General features: G+C 37.4%; 1 protein-coding gene and 1 pseudogene across 1 annotated transcript in view; both read left to right on the forward strand.

Moving 5' to 3' along the window:
- The window catches only part of HNRNPLL (heterogeneous nuclear ribonucleoprotein L like), a 37,327-nt gene extending 25,840 nt beyond the window's left edge, over positions 1 to 11,487 (forward strand). Inside the window, exons 8-13 of the mRNA XM_060026784.1 lie at positions 2,863 to 3,080; positions 4,960 to 5,081; positions 5,534 to 5,735; positions 6,403 to 6,460; positions 6,551 to 6,649; positions 9,762 to 11,487. Of these exons, the coding sequence (XP_059882767.1) occupies positions 2,863 to 3,080; positions 4,960 to 5,081; positions 5,534 to 5,735; positions 6,403 to 6,460; positions 6,551 to 6,649; positions 9,762 to 9,817 (755 nt within the window). The 3' untranslated portion in view covers positions 9,818 to 11,487. The remainder of the gene's footprint in view (positions 1 to 2,862; positions 3,081 to 4,959; positions 5,082 to 5,533; positions 5,736 to 6,402; positions 6,461 to 6,550; positions 6,650 to 9,761) is intronic.
- On the forward strand, positions 4,244 to 4,343 carry LOC132435695 (U6 spliceosomal RNA; annotated as a pseudogene).
- Positions 11,488 to 20,012: the final 8,525 nt, after the last annotated feature.

Genomic DNA, 20,012 nt, shown 5'->3' on the forward strand with positions numbered 1-20,012 from the left:
GTTTTCTCAGTATGGCTTTTCAGTTTTGTCTTCACTTAATAAAATACAAGAAAAATTGCATAAACAAGAATATGTTATATGCCCTAGAAGAACTTTATATTTTCTAAAAGCCTATTGTGAAGTTGTGTGTCAGTTTCATGCCCTTATTTATTTAGAGTGTGTGTGTGTGTGTGTGTGTGTGTGTGTGTGTGTTCACGTGCGTGCACATGTGCGTGTGTGTATAAATATTAAAATGTAAGCTTACTTAAAGAGAGGTGCAAAATTCTTTGGAATGACGTTTCATTCAGGTTCTGGAGAGTCCTGCTGAGGAGGAATGGTTATGGTGGGGTTGTGTAGGGGCGTCCATTCTGAGCTATGTCCATTGAAACATTTAACTAAGGAAAATCTGTTCTACTTTCCTAGGGAAGTAAGCAGAACAGGATATAGGAGATAGTGACAAATAAAGATTGATTGAGGAGAGAAGTAACATGAGGAAACTGGGGAAAAAGCAAAGATGACAGTGGGTGCTAGTGATATTAGCCTTTTTACAAATGCTTCAAATCACAGCTGTATCCCTTCAGATCAGCAGTTCAACAAAACAGGTTTATTTGCATTTTAGTGTCATATCATAGGTAGCTTTTCCTTTATAATGGTATGTGAGAAAGAAGGAATAGAAAAGGTTTATTTAATAGATTAAATTTATTCACATAGTTTATTATAGCAGTATAAATTTGTGCTTTCAGAATTCTTTAGATCTTTTAATTTGGGAAGCCCAGCCATGTGAGATGAACTGATAGAAGCCCTCATATTTGAAAAGTGGCAAAAAATAATGTACAAATTTATTTGCTCTGAGCACAAGAAAAATTTCTATATTAATTGTTAGCATCTTTGGATATGGTTCCTGGACCAAAGATATTTTAAGTATCAAAGATGGGAAAGGCCTTCAAAATGTTCAAGATGCTGTTTATGTAGCATTTTTCCATATAAGTGAATTTTTTAAAACCTGAAGCAGCAAAACATTTTGCATGAACTATTTAGTATAGGAAGCTTTTAAGAGACTTTTTTTTCTTATCTTCTTAATATAGGTAACAATTTAAATAGTGTAAGTAACATAATTTAATACTCGTGGCCCAATGTCATAATTACAAACATCAGGTATTCTTTTGCACTGAATTTAATTATTACCTATGGCAGTAGATTATAAGAGTTTTTGGACCTTGGTCAACTTAAGCAGAGTGTAAGTTTCCACTGCCCATCTATTGTACATTTTTCAACTTACTGTAAAAAAATTTACTGATAATAGTGTAGTGTCATTACTGTACTAACAAATGGTAGTAGTGGGGGTAGGGCTGGGTGGAGTATAATATGCATGTGTATTTTTGCAATAAGGGTAAGAATGATTGATATTTGACCCCAGTATAGGTATAATAGTCTAAATTAGAGGCCAAAATACATAATTACAAGTAACTCATCATGAGCTATATTGATTGTCTTGATAAACTAGATTACCAGCAATAAGAACAGTTGAAAACCATGACCAATTTAAGGCAACACTGATGATGATGTATTGATAAAGTATGCCTCCATAAATTGCAGAATTTACACTATATTTGCGTGTGCTCGGTGGTAGTGTTGCTGTGTTGTTATGAATGGCAGCTATATTTAGAATACTGAATTGGAGTCCACATAAGCTGTAATAATGTGCTATGATATCAAAATATAGTAGTTCTTAGTAACTCACCTAGTAGATGACAAGTGTCCCTTAGTCTAACATAAAAATGAAAGCCAGTAACATTACATATTATTCTTAAGAAATGAGGAAAGAACTTGGGTTTTTGGATTGGTTTCTTGCACACCAGGAGAATCGTTGCATGCACCCCAGAGCATGCTTCTCTAATCACTGACTCAGGAGTGCCTAAGATGTTGGTTTATATTTTTGGGTTACGTATCTCCATCTTAGTTGCTTCTTCTGAGTTCTTACGCCTCTCTTCTTGCTACTGTAAATGTGCCCTGTGCAGACTTTTAGTATCACAGTTTCTCCAGACTCCCTCATTCCCATCTCTTCCATTCACCCTAGCTTTGTTTTTCCTCTTACTTCTAATCTATTACGGATGGGAAAACAGGATAAATTAAAGTTGTTTTGAACTACTCTAGAGTTAGCAAGTTGATTCTTAGTAAAGATTCTTAGTATAAGAGCTGGATTTGTTTGTGTTTCTGTGACAGCAGTTTCAGATACTCAAGCATTTTTTTCTTCTGGATTCTTGATGTTGTTTCAAATAATAGAAGTTGCTGAATAATGACACCTCTGAGTATGTGTGTGTGGGGGGGGGTTATTAACTAAATCTAGGGTTTTAGTTTCCTAAATTGTAATCAGGGGAATAAAATACTAACCTGCAAGTACATTAATAGTAAAATATATTCAAGGGGACAGCTTTTCAGTGGAACTAAAGATGTTCTTTTTGTTATATCTGTATATAGTTTACTAGATTTCACTGTAGATTTTATTATACTATCCTCCAAAAGATGTTGGCAGAAGTTTTTTTTTTAATTTTGAAGTATAATTTATATATAGTGGCCCAAAGTTTTACACTGATTCCTCCTCTATCTGTAGCCTGATCTTGTATACTTTTTTGTTAAACTACTGTTTTTTAAAAATAAGGACTTAAAGCCTGGTATATGCAGGTGTGTGCAGGTCAGCGTTTATTGGATCTGGTGCAGTAAATACAGATTTTTGTTAATTCCCACAGGTTATATTTGAATATTCATACGTTTGAGTTTTCCTTGGATATACATCAACCTAGCTAATATTAAGAGTTTGTTTTTGTGTGCGGTGAAGTGTGTCTGCTAAAGTTGTGTTTTGTTTTGTTTTGTTTTGTTTAATAGGATCCCATGGTCCATTATTACCTTTACCAAGTCGTTACAGAATGGGTTCTCGAGATACACCTGAGCTTGTTGCCTATCCATTACCGCAGGCATCTTCCTCTTACATGCATGGAGGAAATCCCTCTGGTTCAGTTGTAATGGTTAGTGGATTACATCAACTAAAAATGAATTGTTCAAGAGTCTTCAACCTATTCTGCTTATATGGAAATATTGAAAAGGTGAGTTTTCATTTAAAAAAATTATTATTTGTTTTAAGTTTCATTTTATATGAGCTTCTTTTGCTAGGATATGTAGTAGGAAAATCTGAAAAGGCTGCAAATATGTGTGTCTTCTCACACACAAGTTCTTTCAGTAGTGATCCACATAAGCTAAAAATTCATTAGGTAGGAATTCTAGAAATTATTTTTTGTAGGTAAGTGATCAGAATAGGATGTTGGTACTAAAAATATTTTTTAAATTACTAATATAAGTCCAAAACAGCAAGTAGTTTAATCAATTACTAGCATATTATAGGCATAAAACCTATATATTTTTTAATCATTTCAAAGATATTCTAACATTTAACATGTTGAACTGTGGAATTTTGAAAAAGCAGTTACTTTCTTGGAGCTAGGTATATATAAACATGTCTCAGAGTTTGACCATAGCTATGAATTTTAGGAGAGTTCTAGATTCATATATTTGCCTCCCAAATATTAGAGTTCTAGTATCTTCTGAGGAACAACATACTTTAACCTCAGTCAGTATTTGAAGTTGATCCACTTTGATAGAATGTGTCCAAAACTTTCTGTCTGGAGGCTTACACTCAAAACGTAGCAAAACATTTAAATTTCACACATTTTGAAGATCTTTAAAATTGTAACTTTATTTTCACCAGATAACTCTGTGGTTTCCCAAGATCTGTGATGTTTTGTTTATTTTTTTATTTATTATTTTTTTCAAAGAGGTCTTTATTTATTTTTGGCTGCGTTGGGTCTTCATTGCTGCGCACGGGCTTTCTCTAGTTGCAGTGAGCAGGGTCTACTCTTCCTGTGGTGTGTGGCTTCTCATTGTGGTGGCTTCTCTTGTTGCAGAGCACGGGCTCTAGGCGTGTGGGCTTCAGTAGTTGTGGCACACGGGCTCAGTAGTTGTGGCTCACAGGCTCTAGAACGCAGGCTCAGTAGTTGTGGCACGCGGGCTTAGTTGCTCTGCGGCGTGTGGGATCTTCCTAGACCAGGGCTGGAGCCCGTGTCCCCTGCATTGGCAGGTGGATTCTTAACCACTGTGCCACCAGGGAAGTCCTGTTCAATGTGTTATTAATGTTAGTGGTACTTAATAGCTGTTTAGGGACTTTCCAAGGTGTAGGCACTATCCTGAAAGATAGTCATACTTTATTCCATCTAACCCTTACAGCATTATATACTAAAATTGGAATAATATAAGAGGATAAGTATGGCTCTGTCAAAGATGTCATGAAAACTTGTGAAGTGTTGCCTATTTTTTAAACTGCCCCTCCTTGCCTAAGCCTTCTTACTGGCAGTGCTGTCTCAAGGCCATCTTGTGTTATTTCTTACATAGTATCTTGTTTATTGCTTAAAGCAATAAATGGCACTCTGAATAGTTGGTAATTACTATTTACTTTAAAATTTCTGACCTACCTACTGGAATATAAGCTTTAAGAAGACTGTGTCTATTATGTTTGCCATTAAATCCCCAGTACCTAGCACAGTATGTTTATTAGAACATGTTAGGCACTTAATAAATACTTACTGAATGAATAAATATTGATGAGTCCTGCCAAATGTTATTATTATCTCCATTTTAAAAGGAAGTCTGTGGCTCAGAGAAGTGAAGTAAATTGCCCCAAATCACACAATTAATAAATAGCAGAGTCAAGGCAAGCCTATGCTCTTCTTTAGTGTGCTGTACAATAGAACTGTAGTCTTGCTTTTAAACTTTATTGAATTTTGGTTAGAATGTCTAATAGCAGAGCAGAATAAAGTTAAGATTCCAGGTGATCTTCTTTATTTGATATCAACCACCTATAGTACCTTTTAGAAATTCTGTTACTGTAAAAGGGAATTAAATGTTGACCTTTTTGGGATTTTGTATTTACAGGTAAAATTTATGAAGACCATTCCTGGTACAGCACTGGTAGAAATGGGTGATGAGTATGCTGTAGAAAGAGCTGTCACACATCTTAACAATGTCAAATTATTTGGGAAAAGACTTAACGTTTGGTAATTATTTATCTTAAGTGGTAAATTTAAAAAATACTTATCCTTTTTATTAGAGACATTAATTTCCATTTTAGAATATCTGAAACTAGCAGCTATAGTGATGTCATTTTAGACACTTAGGGTCGTATAATTTAGATTTTCCATATTATACCTAGTTTTAGTTTTATGGTCATAAAATAGCATGTTAAAATGAGCAAGTTTTTTTTATTAAAGTTTTCTAATATGAAAATATATTCAATAGATTTTTCTTTCTAAGTGATGTCTAAACTGTAAGAGTGATTATAACTCAAACTAAATTTAAATATTAGTAAATACTGAAACTGTAAATTGCTACATATGCCTTTTTTGTTAAGATTGATACAGGCCTTTATGTTAACATTTTGAGACTGCCTACTTGCTGCTTTTTATCTAACAAAGGTATGTTCTGTACTTCTTACCTTTCCGATCTTTAGTGTGTCTAAACAACATTCAGTTGTTCCAAGTCAAATATTTGAGCTGGAGGATGGTACAAGTAGCTACAAGGATTTTGCAATGAGCAAAAATAATCGCTTTACAAGTGCTGGCCAAGCATCTAAGAATATAATCCAGCCACCCTCGTGTGTACTGCATTATTATAATGTTCCATTGTGTGTCACAGAAGAGACCTTCACAAAGGTAGGCACTGGAATACAAATTGTGTAGAATGTTCCTATTTTAAAATATATCATGTTTTAGCCTCATTTTAAAGTCTTGCTCTGTTCATCTTCTGCTTTTGATATTATTGGTATTCTGTTACTTATTTGGTACTTAATATAGTACATCCTTTGACCATTGTACTTTTCTGGCCCCCATCCTTCACTGGTCTCTTTGTTGTTTTGTGGCTCAGTCGTTTTGAGAGTTGGAATTAGAATGAGGTACCCTTAGTCCTGCATTCAGAAAGTTCTTTTACCATGTCCTTAGATCTCACCCATAACAAAATTTTATATATCCCTGCATTTTTCCCTAACTATAGGAAATGCTTCAGAAAAGAATTGATTTTTCTGGAACACTACTCCCTATCTTAGGTACTCGATAAACCCTGGTCAGCTTTGAGAATATATATTTCAGTTACAAATCTTGTTTTATTGTACAACACTAAAATTATATACATAGTTTATAGGATATCACTATTTTAATTGATTTTCTCATGCACCTTGTTAATCTAAAAACATATTTGATTTAATTCATTCATGCCATACTCAAAACTAAAATGCTACCATAAAGTTTACTTTCTGGGGGGAGAAAAGGGTAGGAATCTTTATTTTGGCTGTATTTTTAATGGAGTTTTACATTTCTTTGACAGTTGTGTAATGACCATGAAGTTCTTACATTCATCAAATATAAAGTATTTGATGCAAAACGTAAGTGCACATTTTCTCTTTTTAAGTTTCCTGGTTAATTTGATGATAAGCAAATAACAACTGAAGTTGTGTTTCTTTGTTTTGTTTTAGCTTCTGCCAAAACACTTTCTGGGCTGTTAGAATGGGAATGCAAAACTGATGCAGTAGAAGCCCTCACAGCACTAAATCACTACCAGATAAGAGTTCCAAGTAAGTAAAATCGTGTCATAATTATTCAGTGGGAGTTACCATCAGAAACATTGTTGATAATTTAAAAGTAATATTTATTGGTTGTTTTTTAATACAGAGAAGTTTGAATTTTAAAAAGGCATATAAATCCCACAACCCTCATAATTCTTACATTAGTTACCTCTTGCTGTGTAACAAATTATTGCAGTATTTAGCAGCTTAAAACAGCAAAACATTTATTATCTTACTGTTTCTGAGGATCAGTAATCTGTGTACAGTTTCGCTGGGTAGTTCTGGCTGGTAGTTCAGCCTCTCATGAGGCTGCCTGCCGTCAGCTATAATCTGCAGTCATTTCAAGTCTTATGACTGGCGGCTGGAAGATCCACTTCCACGCTCACTCATGTGGTTCTTTGTAGGGACAGTAAGCCACATTGGCCATTTCATGGTAGCTCTTTTCTTTCCGAATGAGTGATTCAAGAAAGATGAGAGCAAAAGGCCAAAAAAACAAAAGCCACAGTGTCTTTCATAACCTAATACCGGAAGTAACATACCATCACTTATGCTGTAATCTTGTGGTCCCACTGACCAACCATGATCCGGTGTAGGAGGCAGGGAACATTGGGGCCATCTTGGAGGCTGACTTCCATAATTCCTGTTGATCTTTTTAGAAGAAAGCGATAAATATATATGGTTAAAAAACTCAAACAGTAAATACTGGTACAAATGAAAGTTAAAGCTTTCTATAACCTCTAACCTTTCTTTTTCCTTTTATTCCTCCTCCCCAATGTATATATCTACATTTTAAAAACTTACACAAAATGGTTCTTCTATACATACTATTGTGTGCCTTGCTGTTTTCACTTAATATATCTTGGAGCTGTTTTCTCTATCAGCAGGTGCAACGCTACCCTGGTTTTTTTTCCCCCACAGAGTAGCTATTTTTAGTAGAGATGTACCACAGTTTATTCAATTTATCCACTTCCCCACTGATGAACACTGGTTGTTCCCAATTGTGTTTTTCTATTAGTGCAGTAAACATCCTTATAGTTGCATGTTTTGTGTTTGTAGGGCAGTTTCCTCATAGTGGAGAGCAAAAAGGTTTATATTTTGGTAAATGTTTCTAGATTGCCCTTTACAAAGGTTACACAACTCTACCACCTGTGGTATATGAAAATGCCAACTGCCCAACACTCTTACCAACACCAAGTGTTGTCAGACTTTGAATTTTAGCAATATGATAGATGAAAAATGGTATTCCACATTATTTTAATTTGTATGAAATGAAACTGTCACTCTCTTTGTTTATTCTCTCTATAATGGTAAATGGCCTCTTTTTTACAGTGCAAAGAACACTCAAGTATTTAACTTTTGAAGTTTGTGCTGTGTAATTTACTTTGATCTTGGATCTGAAGAGTGTTGAAACTTTATTTTTCTAAATGATAGGAGAAAAAATAGTATTAATTTTATTAGGTGTGATGATGAATGATTGTGGAAGGGGGAAAAAATGAATACACACTGAAGGATTTATGGGTGGAATAACATATCTAGGATTTGCTTTAAAATATTCTAGCCCCGGGCTTCCCTGGTGGCACAGTGGTTGGGAGTCCGCCTGCTGATGCAGGGCACACGGGTTCGTGCCCTGGTCCGGGAAGATCCCACATGCCGCGGAGCGGCTGGGCCTGTGAGCCATGGCCGCTGAGCCTGCGCGTCCGGAGCCTGTGCTCCTCAACGCGAGAGGCCACAACAGTGAGAGGCCCGTGTACAGCAAAAAAAAAAAAAAGTTAAAAGATATTCCAGCCCCTCAAGAGTGTGCGGAGAGTAGGTAGATGAAGTAAGACTGCCAAATGTTGACAATTATTGAAGCTATGTGGATGTTTATTATACTGATCCATATACTTTTTTTATGTTTGAAAATTTTCTTACTAAAAAGTTAAAAAATAAACAAGTAGGAATACCTCTTTTCATTTTACCTTTAGTCACAAAAGCAAATTTTAAATAGTGAGTCAACACTTAATTTTTGATGGAAAATTTTAAAAGACTTTATATGTATATTTGAGATATATTCAAAACAGTGTATGACTTGCAAACTCCTTGGAGACAGGTACAATTATTTCTTTTTTTATCCTCTGCAGTGTCTTGCAAATATTTGTTGATGTATATGCTTTTTCTTTTATAGGAATTTTTTTCCTTAAGGAGCGATAACCTTTTTTTTTTTTTTTTTTTTTTTTTTTTTGCGTTACACGGGCCTCTCACTGTTATGGCCTCTCCCGTTGCGGAGCACAGGCTCCAGACGTGCAGGCTCAGCGGCCATGGCTCATGGGCCCAGCCGCTCCACGGCATGTGGGATCTTCCCGGACCAGGGCACGAACCCATGTCCCCTGCATCGGCAGGCGGACTCTCAACCACTGCGCCACCAGGGAAGCCCAGGAGCGATAACTTTTAATACTAAAATTCTGGTACATTAAGATACCAGAATTATTTCTGCCTGTTCTGAAAAGTTAAAGAGGAATGTATAAAATTGAAGTATTTTTGTGGATTATACCTTTTTTTTTTTTTTTTTAGCAATTTTAAAATTCATATGCCCCGTTGATGATCAGAGATTTAATACTTGCTCTCCTGGAACTTTTTCAGCTCATTGATATCTTCTTATACATTTCAGTCTTAACCCATTTCCCAAGCTATATTTGAATTAACTTTTATAGAGTAATTACCATTGGTAATATTTTCTGCAAAGTAGTTTTGCTGTTGGACTTAGATAAGCCTAATCCTGATACTATTTATCTGTAATGTCTAATTCACTAAAAAAAGATTGTGGGAGCCTCCTATGTGTCAAATAATGTGTAGAACAATAGGAATGTAAAAATGGACAAAGTTCCGGCCTTCATGGAGCTTACCTGCTAGTAGGTATGAACGAAAGAAATCTTGCCCTTACCTTACATAAAAATTTTCCTTCTTCCAGTACTATAAAAAGGTGAAATATTGGGTCGGTTAAAAAGTTCATTCGGGTTTTTCTGTAAGATGTTACGGAAAAACCCGAATGAACTTTTTGGCCAACCCAGTAATTTACTCCGCTAACTCAAGGTAATCATGAAAGTTTAAGGGAACTATTAACTTTGTTTTTTAATTTTTACAGATGGTTCCAATCCCTATACATTGAAGCTTTGCTTTTCTACGTCATCCCATTTATAAGAAGAGAAGAGCATGTTAGAATTTATGTTTACCTTTATTACAACTTCAAAGCTACACTTCATTTTAAAAAAGAACTAAAATGGTTCATCTAATGTTGCCTTGCTTACTTTGATTCAATATCCTGTCCTGTAATAAATATTTTGCCTTGAGTAAATTTGTTGTAAACTTAAATATTGAATTGCTTTCATTTTAAATAGAATATCATAATGTAGACTATCTACAGCTTTCTTGTAGATTACATAAATATATCATTTCTAATCTTATTTTTCTTCCACAGTGAAAATATATTTGCATTCTTAATGCTAATTATCTGCAAGTATTTTTCCATTGTGTATGAGATTAATGCAGGTGAAAGTATTGCATTTTAATATTATAGAATTCCTATTATATGTTTAGATGTTTAAGTATGTTGCAGTTATTCGTATTAAACATAACTTGTATTTATTAAGTATTTTAATCAAGTTTGAGAATAACATTGCATATATGAAATTTTAAGTACTACAGATTTAGCTGATTTTATATTTCTGAAAGGCTAACAGACATATGGATACACTTGTACAATATGCACTCAAACTTATTTAAACTGTTTTTTTTTTTTTAAGTCATTGTCCATTTGTATTGACATGCCTCTGTTTCTAGTTCCAGTTTGGAGATTTTATAAAGTTACAACAATGAGTTAATGTGTTCATCTTCATTTGTTGCATGTGACTTGATCTTGAAAACACATCTGGTATTTGGCATTGAAATTTTAATAGAAGTTATGATTAACAGTTCCTCTTCTAGGTAATGTGAGATCCACGGATGGGCTTTAGGGAGTCTGTGAACTCCCTAAAATTGTATGTAGAATTTTGGGTACTTGCATTTTTATTTTTTACTCTTAAATCCATCAGTAATATATGTATTTTTCTACATGGTACAAGATATAAGGATCTAATTTTATTTTTATTCCAAACAGAGATATCTATTTCTTTCAATACCATTTATTAAACATTCTTTCTCCCACTGGATCTGTTTTTTTTTTTTTTTTCTTTTTTTGGGAAAACAACATAATGCATACATAGGCAAGTAAGATATAAGGACTAAGCATTGTATTGAGAGACTATACTATAACACACATGTTATCAGGTTCACAGCTTTTTAATAATAGAAAACTGAGCTAGCCATTTTATTTTCATCTTTAAAAGAAGGGAGAATATGTTTTATCTACCTAGAGTAACTGTGAAGTCTATAGTTGGCAATAGCAGTTTTGTGATCCTGAGAGTTTTAAACAAATTTGTATACAGAAGTTTCATTTAGATCTTTTGAAAAAGCTTTATTTTGAATTTTAACAAAATTCAAAAAAAAGCAGTTTGCCTTAATCCTTTTAGAAATGATGCAGGGGTTTAAAAAATTTTTAAGAGCTATTGAATAGAAAGTTTAGATGGAAATTAAACACACACGTTAACATTTATTTCTCATTGAATTTTGACAGCAATGGACCAATGTCCCTTTAGCCCTCTAGATCTAGAAAATCTTAAATTCAATCTAGAAGCATTTTAGACTCTTATCATGGAACCCAATAAGTTACGCCAAAGGTAACCTGTGAATGAACTATAAATGTATGATACTGGGCTGTGTACCTAAGTTTACCTGACTTTACAATAAATGAAGCTTTTTTCCCTCTTCTATAAGTACTTTTCTACATTTGTTGCAAAATTGCTATGTCTTAATTTTAAAAGGTAACTTGTGAGTTTATGCAATAGTTGTCTCCTTCCCTTGCCCTCCTCTGAAAATAAAGATGGATGTCAGTGTTATAGATTATTTTGTGCCTAAAAGTTTAGGAGACAAACCTGTGGATGGTGACAGGGCTTATTTAATTTATATTTGCTTTAAGTAGTATTGACTTTTAGATATGAATTCTATCTTAATGCTTTCTCCCCACCAAAGTGACAAGTAAATTCTTCAGATGTAACTGAGTTGGTAGGTTGGGCCTTGCTGATTTATGCACTGGTGTGTCAGTCCTACTCTGTTGCTGTCAGTAATGTCTTTGACAGTTTACTTGGGTATCACCACTGTTTTTAATCTTTTACTTTTTAAAAAAAATTAATTTTATTTTTTGGCTGCATATTGGGTGTCTGTTGCTGCTCATGGGCTTTCTCTAGTTATGGCGAGCAGTGTGCGGGCTTCTCATTGTGGTGGCTTCTCTTGTTGCGGAGCACGGGCTCTAGGCGTGTGGGCTTCAGTAGTTGTGGCTCGTGGGCTCCAGAGCGCAGGCTCAGTAGTTGTGGCTTGTGGGCTCTAGAGTGTAGGCTCAGTAGTTGTGGCGCATGGGCTCAGTTGCTCCACGGCATGTGGGATCTTCCGGTACCACAGCTCGAACCTGTGTCCCCTCCTGCAGTAGCAGGCAGATTCTTAACCACTGGGCCACCAGGGAAGCCCAAGAGTATCACCACTGTTAATGGAGTTTGCTTTGGCAACACCAGCAACATTTTTCCCTTTGTTATCTTTCTGCTTTTAAGAGAACATTAAAGATTAGGTCTTATAGCTGTAAAGAAATAGTAGTTTTGAATTTATTTTTTTAATACTGAAATTCGATTCCATATCCAAATCCCATGAAATATTTGATAATAAATCTACAGAAGTGATTCACGGAATATAAGCTGCCTTTTAAAATTCCTACTTTCCTGCAGAGGGTATTACCCTACCAAATAAAAAATATTTGCAGTTGCAGCTGACATGAGACTTAGCAGCACCTTAGTGATTTGATTTATCTAAACAGTATGTTTTCTAGGACTGAACTGAGAGATGAGGATAAGAATGACTAAATGGGGTCAGTTATGTTTCATGTTTTCTTTACATTGCTATCTGGAGGAATAGATAGGTTGCTGGGTAAATGCTTCTTAGTAGTTATCAGTGATATTCTCTTTCTAGAATAAAGAAATTTTGAGTGCAGAACATTCTTCCATAGTTAGGAATATAAAGCACAAGATTTGCTTTACTTAAAAAGTTCAGGTGACAAAGGTCCTTGTACGAAAGGTAACTTACAATAACCTTCCTGTCTCCATATGGCTGTCTGGCCCAAGAGACTTTCAGTCCATTTGAGGGGCCATGTAAAGAGAGGTTCTTATTCATAGTACTGCTGGTTGGGCTCATAGAGTTAAGCCTTAAAAAAACAAGGCCATTTGATGAAATGAAAATGTAAGGTTCATAGGTTCTGTCTCTCAGCATGTTTTATTCAGAGTTTTTTGGTTTTTTTTCTTAACTATAATGATTTCCAATATCAACCAAAAAGTAAGTGAGTATGCAGACATGATTCTTGTTTAAGCCAAAAAAAAGTTGCTGGGGATTTTAAATCTAGTGGCTGTTTAATCTGTGATGTCATTGCTTTTTCCTAAAACCTAGCATTTCCACCAAATGGATTCAAGTGTTAATTAAAATGATCTATTTTATTTTAGTAAGCTTATCATTTTCCTTGCCACCTCAATTTTAACATGCTTTGAACTTGAACAAATACAGTGGATTTTGCTTTACTAGTAAAAGTTTCTTCAATATAAAGCCTCTTATCTGAGGGAACACTTGAAATTCTCTTAGGTTTAATTTATGAATGAGGAAGTTAGAAATGGTAGGTATTGCTGTGCCTCCGCCCTTCCCTGTTATGTAGAGTAATCAAGGTTTGAGTGAGCCTGACTGAGTCTTGTCCCTCTAGCCCAGTGGTTCTTTTTTTTTTTTTTTTTTTTGCGGTACGTGGGCCTCTCACTGTTGTGGCCTCTCCTGCTGCGGAGCACAGGCTCCGGACATGCAGGCTCAGCGGCCATGGCTCACGGATCCAGCCACTCCGCGGCATGTGGGATCCTCCCGGACCAGGGCACGAACCTGTGTCCCCTGCATTGGCAGGCGGACTCTCAACCACTGCACCACCAGGGAAACCCTAGCCCAGTGGTTCTTAATAACAAAGCTACCGCCCCCTTGGAGGACATTTTGACAGTTTGTAGGGGTGCTTTTTCACAGCATGGGGGATACTATAAATATTTGATTGACAGAGATCAGGAAAAATTGTCCCTTGCCCTACAATGATTTTCCAGTATCCCGTCAGATATTATCCTAGAAAGTAATTCTCTTTTATATTTGTAAACACAAAATATTTTTGTATACAGTACACTGAATTTTCTAGGAATGCAGCTATCTAATAAATCAAGGAAAGAGGATTGTTTTATTTGGAATAGTTCCAAGAGTTGTTCACCACTTTGGAAAATTACATCATCCAAGTGCTATTTGAGTTGACATTGCAACGTATCAGGGTCAGTTTTCATCTGTAGTGGTCAAATGCATCTCGTTTTGTCTTCTGTTGTAGCCATTCCTGAGTATTTATGTATCACTATGCATTTTATTATAATTTTATTTCTCCCTTATATTACAGTTAGGGTTTTGTTTTGTTTTTTCATTAAATGATGTGTGTGTGCGTGTGTAGGTAGTTAGGTAGGTATTATCCAAGAATTTTATTTCAGCATAATAAAAGGGTGTCAGATTGTCTAGGTTGGGAACCGTTGCTTTAAGCAGAGTAATCTGGGGACTTCCCTGGTGGTCCAGTGGTTAAGACTTCGCCTTCCAGTGCACAGGGTGCGGGTTCAATCCCTGGTTGGGGAGCGAAGATCCCACATGCTTCGGGGCCAAAAAACCAAAACAGGAAACAAGCAATATGGTAACAAATTCAATAAAGACTTTAAAAATGGTCCACATAAAAAAAAAAAATCTTAAAAAAAAAAAACCCACAGTAATCTTGTTCTGGGTTGAGGAAGTGAATCTAGGTTAATCCAAAAATAGTGAAGCCTAGGATTTGTGGTAGAGTCGGTGAGGAGAAGCTCTCCCAAAGGGACATGGTTTGCATGTGTGAGGTAAGCCTGGCTTTGCTCTAGTCATTTTGCTCTCTTGAGAGAAACTAGCTGGAAGAGAAAAGATGATACACAGAAGAGGATAGAACTAAAGTCACCGTAATTTAGACAGCATACGAAAACCACTGTGAACATAGGTTACTTTGATCATACAGTATTAGCTGTATTAGCCCAAACTAATTGCTCTGGTAAATGGTTAGTGGTTACCAGAGACTGGGAGTGGGGAGAATAGGGAGTGACTGCTAATGGGTATAGGAGTTCCTTTTGGGGTGATGAAACTGTTCTGGAACTAGATAGTGGTAATTGTTAACCACATTGTAAATGTACTAAGTGCCACAGAATTGTACACTTTAAAATTGTTAAAATGGTAATTTTATGTTATGTGTATTTTACTACAATGAAAAAAAGTCTGGCCCAGAAATCTTTCCATTCAAACAAGGGCCAATACAGTGCTTCTCTTTAACCTGGCTAGATACGTTGAGAGAGGGGTGTGGGGATATAATTCCAGGTCTGGCTTATGGTTATATTGCTGTGGTGGCTGACAGCTTCTGTGCTCCAGTCACCCTGGACTGTTTATCAGGGGAATTGGGGCCAGAGGAGAGACTGGGGTCGTGTGCACAGTGAGAAGTTAGGAAAGGATCTGAGATGGGGAGGGGATGATTCCATGAGTAGAAACTAGAATTTCTCTGTGTTCTTAAACCAAAGTAATGCACTGGCTGCACAGTTCAGGTTCTGCTGGGACTCTACTATGTTTTGAGCTACCCTGACTTAATGAGTCTCGGCCTGCAGGAAGACATATTCGTGAATATGTCTAAAATTTCCTTGAAGATTAAGAAACTATTTTACCCACTCTACCCAGTTTTATTTAGACTTTCACCTGTGTGCTAACATGTATAGCTGCTTCAAAGTCTTGAAGAGGAATTCAGTAAGAGATTGATTTACATAGAAAACAATACATAGAAACAAAAACACTTATATATGTAAGTTCTTCAGAGGGCATTAGGAGCCTTTTATCTAAAATTGTTACCGAACCAAATTTGGATCCACTCGCCCGCACACTGTAAAGCCAATCTGCTGACGCCAGATTGTGGTGAAGGAAAGTGCAGTGTTTACTGCAGGGCGCCAAGCAAGGAGTCCAGGCAGCTAATGCTCAAAAAACCGAAACTCCACAATGGCTTTCAGGCAAAGGTTTTTAAAGACAAGTTGAGGGAGAGGGTTGCAGTGTGTGTGATCAGCTCATGGACATTCTTCTGATTGGTTGGTGGTGAGGTAATCGGGGATCAACATCATCAACCTTCTGGTTCCAACCCATCTGGGGTCTACATGCTTGTGGGCAGCATACAGTTAACTTTTTCCACCTGGTGAGGCTTTCATTATCTGCAAAACAGCTCAAAGGTTATGGCTCAGAATATTATCTATAGCCCTTGAGGAGGAACTAAAGGTCCTTGACTTTGTTTAATGGCTAAACTATTATTATTTTGTCTTGCTTGACGGTTTTCCTTTGTTTCTGCGTTTTCTCACTTCTCTGATTAAATTTATTCTTTGGAACTTGGGAAAGGCCTAGGAGGCTAAAGTTTTTCTGCAAAGGCAGGCAGGGGACTTCCCTAGTGGTGCAGTGGTTAAGAATCCACCTGCCAAGGCAAGGGGACATGGGTTCGATCCCTGATCCGGGAAGATCCCACATGCCGTGGAGCAACTAAGCCCGTGCGCCACAACTACTGAGCCTGCGCTGTGGAGCCCGTGAGCCACAACTACTGAAGCCTGCGTGCCTAGAGCCCGTGCTCTGCAACAAGAGAAGCCACCGCAATGAGAAGCCCGCACATTGCAACAGAGAGTAACCCCACTCGCCGCAACGAAGATGCAAGCAATGCAGCCAAAAAAAAAAAAAAAAGCAGGCAGAAGACGGGTCGGGGGTGAGGAGTGGGGGCTGGGGGTTCTGTTCTAGAAAGGTCCTGCTTGGTTACAAAATGAGAATGCAAATGCGTTTGTTTTAGGCCCTTGTGTGATATGTGATAAAACCTGAACTTTTCTGCCTAATACAAAATAGGACTGATGCAAATGTCAATGACTGCAATCATGGTAGAGCTTTTCTTATTTAGACTGTTAAAAGTAACATCCACAGTACTGTTGCTAGCACAAATTCAGACTTGTCCTACAAAGGCCTTATATGCCATGATACCTATCAGCAAAGTGCTGATATCTGTGCTGAAATTTCCACCCTTGACCAGAGAGACTAAAATAGTTCTACCACCTCTTGTACTTCTTCCTGCTGTGTAATCTTTGCTCCCTACAGTTTCTGCTCAAAACACCAGTCTCCGAGTCAGTAAAACCTATTATTTTCCTTAGTTTATTTATGTTTCTGAGGAAGGCGGGACTGCTTTGGGGAGTTATTTCCATCACGTGTGACTGAGGACCACGTGGGTTATAAATTCTAGAGAATGTACAGGGATAACATCTTGGAGCCTCAGCCTCAACCTCCTCGCCACCAGGTGTGACATACTGGATTGATCTGCAACCTAGAGCTGTATCATGGGCCATGATGCTCTTCCAGTGAGGAGCAGGTAAGCATGTGACTGTGTATAAGGGAAAGGGCAGAGACTGTGAGATAGGAGAGACCTGTACTGCAGTGATGGTTCCTAGTCTAATTCCACATTGATACAATGTAGAGTTTAGGCTAGATGACATAGTTTGCTAAAGAATACAGTTTTATTCAACGGTGATATTTTTTCTGATTCTTTTTTGACCCAGCAGTTACCACTTGTGGAAGGGGGCTGTTGTAATCAGTAGGGACATAATACTGTACATCAACTATACTTCAATTAAAAAAAAAAAGATAACAAAGAGCTTTACTAGCTTTAGAGCTGCTTCTCCCACTGCACACAGGCAGGGAAACTAATTTATAGCCCTGGTGATTGCCGAATACAGCCTTCAACCTGCCGGACCAGGGAATCTAACCAGAGGATATGGGAAGCTGTGTAGCCCATCCAGTAGCTCTACATACAGTGGGACTTGAACAGAGAGCACAGCCCATGGCTTTCCCCATCTGCAGAGCAAAACTTGTGGCCTCACCTGACCAGGGAATTCAGTGCATGCTTGCCTGATTCAGGTCCCCAAACAAGCCATGCAGGCCCTGGCTGCTCTCCTGCTGCTCTGCCAGCACAGGGAAGCTAATTCATAGCCCCATGTACTACCAAATATAGTATCTAGTCCCAACCACCTAGTAAGCCTGACTAGAAAATCCAGACGACAGTGAGGCCCATCCTTTAGCCTCACTTGGGAAGTGAGCAGTTCTATCCAACTGTTCTCAGGGCAAACCCCCCCATTCCCATCCTCAGGAAAAAAAAAAAGATCAATAGGTAAAATTGTTAATTGAGTAACAGTTTTATTTTTGCCTGAATTATTCAGATAGATTGATCAGGTTAGTTATTCTCTAGTTATTTTGCTTTTGTAGCAGTCTTGGTGAATAAGGGAAAGGATTAGGCTACCCAGTATCTTGCATCATGAATGCTCATGTGATGATCCTTTTTTAAAAGTTTTTAATTATAATTGACATATAGAAGGTACACAATGAGTTGATTTGATACATTTATAAATTGCAGTATGATTATCACCACCATCGTGTTAGCTAACACCTCTGTCACTTCACATAATTATCATTTTTTCTCTTCCAGTTTTGAGATATAATTGACATGCAGCACTATATAAGTTTAAGGTGTACAGCATAATAATTTGACTTACATACATCATGAAATGATTACCACAGTAAGTGTAGTGAATGAACATTGATCATCTCATATAGATAGAAAATAAGATGTAAAAAAAACCTTTTTCCTTGTGATGAGAACTCTTAGGGTTTACTGTCTTAACTGTCATATATAATGTACAGCAGTGTTATATTTATCATGTTGTACCTTATACCCCCAGTACTTATGTATCTTATAGTTGGAAGTTTGACTTCCTTCCTGACCTTTTGACTACCTTAATCCATTTCCCCTTCCCTCGCCCCCCATGTGACGAACCTTAAAAATGGTTTAGGTCGGGCTTCCCTGGTGGCGCAGTGGTTGGGAGTTCGCCTGCCGATGCAGGGGACACGGGTTCGTGCCCCGGTCCGGGAGGATCCCACATGCCGCAGAGCGGCTGGGCCCGTGAGCCGTGGCCGCTGAGCCTGCGCATCCGGAGCCTGTGCTCCACAACGGGAGAGGCCACAACAGTGAGAGGCCCACGTACCGCAAAAAAAAAAAAAAAAAAAAAATGGTTTAGGTCAGATAGCTTGGATTAGGGTAAGAACTTCCCATCCCAACATAAAGCTAGCTGAGGAGGTGGTTCCTAACAATAGGGGTTCCATTCCATGGGATTCCCAAATGCCGCCAACCACCTGTTGCTTAGATCGTGGGTAAGGTGGATGGGCCCAGGATATGGGTTGGGTTGCCATGATGGCGGGCAGGGAGTGACTGTGTTGGCACACCTAGGTGTTAGGTTTGGATATCTTGAAAACTGCTCTTCAAAGATGAGCCTGTCTGAACTTGAAGAAATACCTTGAGTACACAGATCCTAACTTCGAGACTTGGAGAAAAGAAGCACGGTAGTTAAGCTTCAAGGAAAAAACAAAATTCTATGTGGCTTTGAGAAAAATCTAGACATTTGTAGTCACAAGAAAATCTCACTGTGCCATTGGCTTTCTAGAGGTGAGAGGGATTGATCATAGGCATTTAAAAAACATCTCCATTAAGTGGGAGAGACTTTACTGGGAGAACCTGGATTATAGTCTGTCTGGACTACAGTCATACCATATCAACCAAAAATCCTGCTTTGACTGTGTATACATATTGCCAGCTCCCAAAGCTTCTTGAAAGAAATATCTGTGCTGGCAGACAGGTGGCTGAATAAACTGCAAGGAAGAGTGGTATTTTTCAATTAAGGCACAGTTTATACACGTACCAAGATAATATATTGGAATTAAGAAGGGACGGAAACAAACTCTTACTACATTCTGGTTGTTCTGGATGAGTCAAAAATAATTCCTAGTAACTTTGAAGGTAGTATTGTGTAATAGAGCACTGGGTTAGAACTTGTAAGGACTGACTTATCCCAGCTGTGCCACTAACAAGCTGTGTGACCTTGAGCAAGTCATTTTTAAAGGAACTTTTAAACCTTAGATTCCTTTTGTGTAAAACGAGAACAATAATATCTGACCTACTTATCTGACAATGAAAAAATACATATAAAAAAGCACTTTTGGTGATGCTCATTATAAATCTTCAGGAGAGATGGGGCACTTGCATTTGAGAGGGCCTCTACACTGTCATGGGATTGACACTTGGGAAGGA

Source organism: Delphinus delphis, chromosome 12 (assembly GCF_949987515.2).
Source record: "Delphinus delphis chromosome 12, mDelDel1.2, whole genome shotgun sequence".
NCBI classification, from domain to species: Eukaryota; Metazoa; Chordata; class Mammalia; order Artiodactyla; family Delphinidae; genus Delphinus; species Delphinus delphis.